Source organism: Phocoena sinus, chromosome 15 (genome assembly GCF_008692025.1).
Source record: "Phocoena sinus isolate mPhoSin1 chromosome 15, mPhoSin1.pri, whole genome shotgun sequence".
NCBI classification, from domain to species: domain Eukaryota; kingdom Metazoa; phylum Chordata; class Mammalia; order Artiodactyla; family Phocoenidae; genus Phocoena; species Phocoena sinus.
Genome location: NC_045777.1, coordinates 83015778 through 83023504, shown reverse-complemented (window position 1 = coordinate 83023504; position 7727 = coordinate 83015778). Strand labels below are relative to the sequence as shown.

The following is a 7727-nucleotide window of genomic DNA, read 5'->3' as shown; positions in this document are numbered from 1 at the left end:
TGACGATAGGCCCCCTATTTCTGTCTGCAGGCTGGAAGGCCTTTTTCAGTCTTTCATTTGGTGCCTTTATTTTTTTATTTCATATAAGAATATTTAAAAGCTCTAGGGCTCCCCTGATGGCGCAGTGGTTGAGAGTCCGCCTGCTGATGCAGGGGACACGGGTTCGTGCCCCGGTCTGGGAAGATCCCACATGCCGCAGAGCGCCTGGGCCTGTGGGCCATGGCCACTGAGCCTGTGCGTCCGGAGCCTGTGCTCCGCAACGGGAGAGGCCACAACAGTGAGAGGCCCGCGTACCGCAAAAAAAAAAAAAAAATCTACAAACAATAAATGCTGGAGAGGGTGTGGGGAAAAGGGAACCCTCTTGCACTGGTGGTGGGAATGTAAATTGATACAGCCACTATGGAGAACAGTATGGAGGTTCCTTAAAAAACTAAAAATAGAACTACCACACAACCCAGCAATCCCACTACTGGGCCTATACCCTGAGAAAACCATAATTCAAAAAGAGTCATGTACCACAATGTTCACTGCAGCACTGTTTACAATAGCCAGGACATGGAAGCAACCTACGTGTCCATCGACAGATGAATGCTTAAAGAAGGTGTGGCACATATATACAATGGAATATTACTCAGCCATAAAAAGAAACGAAATTGAGTTATTTGTAGTGAGGTGGATGGACCTAGAGACTGTCATACAGAGTGAAGTAAGTCAGAAAGAGAAAGACAAATATCGTATGCTAACACATATATATGGAATCTAAAAAAAAAAGGTTCTGAGGAACCTAGTGGCAGGACAGGAATAAAGACTCAGACGCAGAGAATGCACTTGAGGACACGGGGAGGGGGAAGGGTAAGCTGGGACGAAGTGAGAGAGTGGCATGGACATATATACACTACCAAATGTAAAACAGATAGCTAGTGGGAAGCAGCCGCATAGCACAGGGAGATCAGCTAGGTGCTTTGTGACCACCTAGAAGGGTGGGATAGGGAGGGCGGGAGGGAGACGCAGGAGGGAGGGGATATGGGGATATATGTGTACGTATAGCTGATTCATTTTGTATACAGCAGCAACTAACACAACATTGTAAAGCAATTATACTCCAATAAAGATGTTAAAAAAAAAAGAAATAGGGGGCCTGACCGGAGTGTCAGGGCAATGCTGGCCTCACAGTATGAGTTAGGAATTCTCTCCTCTCCACTTTTAAGGAAAGTCTGAGTAGGACTGGTATTAGTTCTTTAGACGTTTGATAGAATTCACCAGTGAAGCCATCGGGTTTTTGGGCTTTGTCGGGAGACCTTAAGTTACCGGTTCGGTGGGGAGGGGCTTCGGGTGTGGAGCTCTGCCTGGAGGCAGCCCTGGGACCTCGCAGACCAGGATCCCCAGGGTGTGAGCTGAGGACCCCTGCACCTGGTCTGGGGGGCAGGGCAGCAGCTTCCACGAGGGCCTGCCACAGAGGAGGCGGCCCCAGGGCAGCCAGGCCACCCTGGGCCTCGGGAGAAAGCAGTGTGCTTGAAGCTCTGCTGCCCAGCAAGTGGGAAGGGATAAAAAGGTGGGCACTGCGTGCGGTGCTGCTGCCTAGCTGGTCTCCATGCTTTTCAAGACAGCCTCCCGATACTGACAGTCTATTATGATCCAGCCAACAGAGAGGTTTAAAAATAAAGAGCTCATTTAAACTGCCAAATGCTTAATAATGAATATCATTACTGACTATATTGATACCTAAAACCAGGATTTTTCAATCTATCCATCCAGTGCTTTCTTCATTGAGCTTTATCCACGTGGTAAAAATACTGAAAATTAAAACATGTTATTTTCTAAAACCGGTGCTGTTAGCTAAAATGTGTTTCATTTGTAAGTCCAGTGCTACTATGGTCTGGGGGCAAGATCCTCTCACCCTAAAAGGCACTACACGGGCAGGCCTCCTTTTACTGCGTTTCCCTTGATTGTGCTCCACGGATGCTGCTCTCTTTTTTTCCTTACAAATTGAAGGTCGTGGCAAGGCTATAGGCATCATTTTTCCAACGGCATTTGCTCACTTCATGTCTCTGCATCACATTTTGGTAATTCTTGCAATATTTCAAGCTTTTCGTTATTATTATAGTCACAGTTATCTGTGATCAGTGGTCTTTGGTGTCACTACTACAACTCACTGAAGGCTCCGATGATGGTTAGCATTTTTTATCAATAAAGTATTTTTAAATTGAGGCTTTTTGAGACATTATGCTATTACACACTCAACAGACTACAGTATAGTGTAAACATAACTTTTATATGCACCGGGAAACTGAAAAGTTCCTGTGACTTGCGTTATCGAGATGGTCTAGAACCAAACCTGCGACATCTCTGAGGCCTGCCTGTAAAACCTACATCCACGGAGCCGGGCGGTCATTATCAGTGGCTGCTGACATCACGGAAGGAAACAAGCAGACGCCTATACCCACCACCACCGCTGATGAAATGCTCTACGAAACAAAACAGGCAAACTAACAAAACAACAGACTCTGATCAAGGTGGGAAATATAGAACAAAGGGGAACTCAGTAAAGGACACCATGTGCATGCAGCCAGCAAAAATCCAGACTGGGGACACCCTCCAGGACCAGTAACCTGGGTTTTCTACAGAGAGATTACAAGGAAAAAGAGACAGGGGAGACCTCTAGATATGGAAAGACTCACCACGAGACTGAACCACCAATTACAATGTAGGGAGCTAGCCTGGGTCCAGATTCGAACAACTGTGCTGTCAAGAAATTTCTAATGCGACAATCAGAAATTTGAAGTGACCAGGTGATGATATTCAGGAATTATTGTCAATTTTAAAAGATATGATAATTGGCATTGTGGTCATGTGAGAGGAAAAAAGAGGATCTTTAATATATTTACAGATGAAATGATATGTCGGTTGTTAGCTTCAAATTGATCTCGGAGTGGGTGGGGGAGAGAGGAAACAAGATTTATAAATGAATTGTTAAAGCTAACCTGGGGGACCAGGTCATTAGATTATTCTGTCCATTTTTATGTTCGAATTTTTCCATAAGAAAAAGTTGAAAATCAAAGCCAGGAGAAGGCACTACAGAGGGACAGGTCCCACCTGAACAATGGGCCTCATGTGCCTGGATTCTGAGCTTTGTGACATGCAAATTGGAAAGGTTTTTTTCCCTAGCAAAAGGAATTGTTATGCTTTCAGAAATGCCTTAAGATCATTTCCAAAGAGTTTGAATACTGTTTTAAAATATACTGGGGCCTTTAATAAAATAGCATTTCACGTGTGCCCTTCCCAAGCAGTTTGTCCAGTTTTGACATCTACTGCTAACAAAATGGAAAAGCTCCATTTTCTTCTGAAAATAATTTTTGGAGTTAGTTGGGGTGATTTGCAAACAATCATGCAGTATGCTTATTTAAGAGGAGAAGCCAAAGGCATTTTTGAATGAGATTTCAGAACAGTGCATTTCCTGGACCGAAACACGTGCTTCGGCATGGGCCCCGACACCTGTGCTCGCACTGTAGCAACGATGGGCCCGTCGTTGGGAGCACTCCCACCTCCTGTAAGCGGCCCCGCCCCCGCCCCGCTCAGAGCCGAACAGAGGCCCCCACTAGGGGTGACAACACACCCCATGGGAGGCATGGCTTCTGCACACACCACAGGAAGGAGCACACGATAACGAAGGGTAACGGAAAACAAGCAGAAACATCGGCCCAGGCTTACTGCACCGACGGCTCGTATCCCACTCCTCTCCGGAGCACGCTCACTTTCTCACTGCAAAACACCTCTGGCACCAATTCTCTTCTTTTGAACTTGTTCAGCACCTCCCTGCCCGCCCCGTCCGCTGGTGATCCGTCCTTCGGCACTGACAGACGTCCCCCAACACAGCCCTCGAGCCTGTCCTCCCAGCTGCACCCGGGCCCTGGCCCTCGGCCTTCCCGTCGGCACAGTGGACCCGCATCCCTACCCCGGCCAGCCGGCTCCTCCCCGTGTGCTCTTCTTCCTTCTCAGTCAGCCCCTTTCCTCCATCCTTTCCCCCTTCTCTACTGTATAATCTACACTGTAAATAAAATTTAAAAAAAGACGAGAACCCCTCTGGAGGCTCCACCACCCTGGAATCCTCACCTCCCTCCTCTGCTCCCTGAGGGTGCCGAGTCCACCACCCTCAGGACTTTTAAACTTTCTGCTCCTTCTGTCTGGGAAGCTCCTCCCCTTGACCCCTGGGTCTCAGATGTCACCCCCCAGAGAAGTGCTCCGTTGCAGGCTCTGTCATGTGCTGCCCAGATCCCCTTCAGGACTGGGACTGATTCTGGCTGTGGGGAGATGGCCCTCGGCTGGCAGCGCTCCTTGGGAATCACTCTGGCTGAGACCCCGGCCCCCAGATGCTGCCCCAAATCCAGGTAGCTCCAAGGGCTGTCCCAGCCCAGAGGTCTCGGTGGGGGCAGTGGAGGCTCCGGGCCAGCTTCTCCCTTCCATACGGGGCTCGGGCGGCTCTCATCAGCACCCGCCCTCGTTCTCAGAGTCAGCTTCCCAGAACACCCAAACCCTGACCTCCATCCAAGAGGTCACCCGATCCCTCATCACCTCACCTTGCTTCATTCCTCCATGTAGCTTCTAGCATTGATATTTGTGTTAACTTCTCATCGTCTGCTGCTTATCACTAGAACCTAAGTTCCAGCAGAGCCCGGGGCTGGTTTTGTTTATCTTTGCGTCTCCAGAGCCCACACTGGGGCCTGGCCCAGAAGACAGAGTTGTCGGAGGAACAGACGAAGTGACTCACAGCCTCTGTGCCTCTTACCCACTTGTTTAGGATTACAGATAACGTACACACAGGGTTTACACAGCACACTTTCTGAAGGTGTCATGATCAGATCACTATGTTCAACCTTAAGTCTTCCTTCAGAAAACAATATGAAAACTGAAGAAAATGCAGAAAAAGGTCACTACAGGTCTAAAGGACTGCAGCCACGAACAAAAGCAAGGAGAGCTTAAAACCTGATACAGTCTGGCAAACGATGGGCCTACTGTGTGTAAACTGTCATTTACAGATAAACTAAAAACAGAAGGGGGACTGAAGGTAAGGAAGCTGAAAGGCTGTGTGGCAGGGGAATCTGCAGGCCCTGGGAGGGAGTCTCCACCCCGCCTGGGGGTCAGCACCTTCCTGTGTGGAGGGAAAAGCACCCTGCGTCACCAGAGCCTGCTGTTCAGGATCGCGGTACACTGGGCCTTACTCACAGGAGACGTGGTTTCTGGTTTGGACACTGGTGCTTTAAAGGTAGAAGCGTTTTGGGAAACCGCTCCTTTCTTTTCTGCAGCCGCCCCTGTGGACGAACATTCTAAGTAATCCGGTGGGGGGATGACGACGCTGCTTTTCTCAGATAAGTTCATCGTGCTCACGCTCCGTACTGATACCGAGCTAGCGAACAAGAACCAGAGGATACAAGTTAGATGAGACCTGGCCCCTGCACCCCAAACATCCCCAATCTCCTATGGCCAGAACTGCGGTGGATTAATAATCTAATACAGTGAGGGAGGAGGAGATTACCACACACACACATTGTATATGACACTGCAGTGTTTCTGCTGACTTATAAATGTACACTCGAAAGAAATCCTTTAAAAGACATGACAAAGAAAAGGAGAGGAAAACTGGCTCAATTGGGCTGGCTCTTAATTCAAGGAGTTCAGTAAGAAAATACAGCAAATGCCTTAAGCAAAAGCATCGAGCACTTCAGACTAAAAAATCTCAGAATTTTAACATCCTAAAAATATTTAGGGGTGTCCCTGGTGGCACAGTGGTTGGGAGTCCGCCTGCCGATGCGGGGGACATGGGTTCATGCCCCGGTCCGGGAAGATCCCACATGCCGCGAAGTGGCTGGGCCCGTGAGCCATGGCCGCTGAGCCTGTGTGTCTGGAGCCTGTGCTCCGCAACGGGAGAGGCCACAGCAGTGAGAGGCCCGTGTACCGCCAAAAAAAAAATATATATATATATATATACACATACACATATGCATATATTTAGTTTCATTTCTTGGCCACTGGCAGCTGAGCTATTCTGCAAGGGACAGAAACACACAGATGGCTCGGAGCAAGTATAATGGAAGGACTTGCGGGGGGCATCAGGTGCGGCATCCGCGGTCCGCTGGGGACAGCGGGGTGGGTCAGGACGGTTGCTCTGACATGGGAAACACTGTGGCCAAGGTGGTTTGTGGTCAAGACGATGCCACGTTCAGTTTGGACATGTTTCTGAGGACCCACACCACATACAAACATTCACATCTTGGCTGGGAGAGACCTGCCTGGGTTAGTCTAGTCTTGGGTCCACCACTTCCAGCTGCTTGAGCAAGTTATTACACCTTTCTGTGCCCCCATCTTCTCAATTTTCAAGCAGGGACCTATCTCACAAGGTTGTATGATGATTCAATGACCTGGTCAGTGTAAGGCACTTTGGACAGTTCCTAAGTGATGGGTGATAATGATCATTATCTGGATGGGATACAGGCGTGAGGGGGCCGTGTTGGCACAGAGGTGCTGACTGAAGCCCGTTGATGTAATTCAAGCTTAGGGGGTAGACACGGTGGCCCAGGAAGCACCGAAAAGGAAAAAGGGACTGAGGGCAGATCCCGAGGACACCTATGTCTAAGCACAAGGCAGAGGAGAGATCTGAAAGGGTACTGAAGATGGATGGGTGGTGAGGTGGAGGGAAAATAAAGAGTGCAAGGGCAAGAGAACATTCCAGATAAAGTGTTCATCAGTGTTAAAGGCTGCCGAGTAAGACCAAGACAGAGCACAAGGGCCTTGGATTCAGCTGCGGTGGGAGGTGGGGAGAGTGCTTCTGAGGCTAAAGGGGGGTTCTGGGGTGTGTCTCTTTCCAGCAGATGGTCAGTGAAGCGCGTGGGCAACAGAAGTCAGGAACGAAGCAATCATGGAGCAGCAATCCCCCGCAACCCCCCACTACTCCACACCATCTGCGGCTTCCCCGTGGGCTGTGCTACACATCCAGATTAATTCCGACACGCCTGAGAACACGAGGTCGAGGTGCGTTTTCTGCCCCTGGGCCATCTGAGCCACAGGCAGGTCCTACCTTGGCCCGGGCACGCTCACGGTCTCCTCGTTTCCTCCAGCAACTTTGTGTATGACGACGGGAACCAACCCCTCCTGCAGGTGAAGAGTGGGGGAGAAAAAGACCTTGCTGGGATGCTCCCAGCAGACAAGCAAAGCATAAACACACCCAGGAACGCTCGGTCACAGCGCAGGGGCCGGAACGGCTCGGTCACAGCGCAGGGGCCGTGGCTGGGCCACTCTCATCACAGTCTCTCATATACAGAATTACTTTTATTTGGATTCCCTTTTTGCCTTTGGTTTCCATATTGGTTTTACTTAATACCTGAATAACCTACACAGGAACTTGACTTAACCTACTTCCTGTAAAGCTTATGCACGTCCAGTTGAAATGATGACACTGGCATTTAAACTATTCACATGCTAAATCTTAACAAAGTATATCTTGAGAAATCTGAAGTCACGTGAAAAAAACATTTAAAACTACTTTCAGAAGTGACTCCTATTTATTTACGCATCAAATTCATCTATATATGCACACACATACAGAAAACAGTTGGGAATGGACTGGGCATAGAAACAACTGCAGTTAACTGTAACTGTCACTAAACTATGAACCTAACTGTGGCGAAAATGCTAATCTGCCCACAAGGAAGACCTGCTACGAGGAGAGACAGCAG

The 7727-nt window shown here is 48.9% G+C and overlaps 1 protein-coding gene across 1 annotated transcript in view; it reads right to left on the bottom strand.

The window, feature by feature from the left end:
- Window positions 1-7727, bottom strand: part of BAIAP2L1 (BAR/IMD domain containing adaptor protein 2 like 1) — a 94867-nt gene that overhangs the window by 9877 nt on the left and 77263 nt on the right. Inside the window, 3 exon segments of the mRNA XM_032603898.1 lie at window positions 5221-5401; window positions 7070-7097; window positions 7100-7143. Coding sequence (XP_032459789.1) covers window positions 5221-5401; window positions 7070-7097; window positions 7100-7143 — 253 coding nt within the window.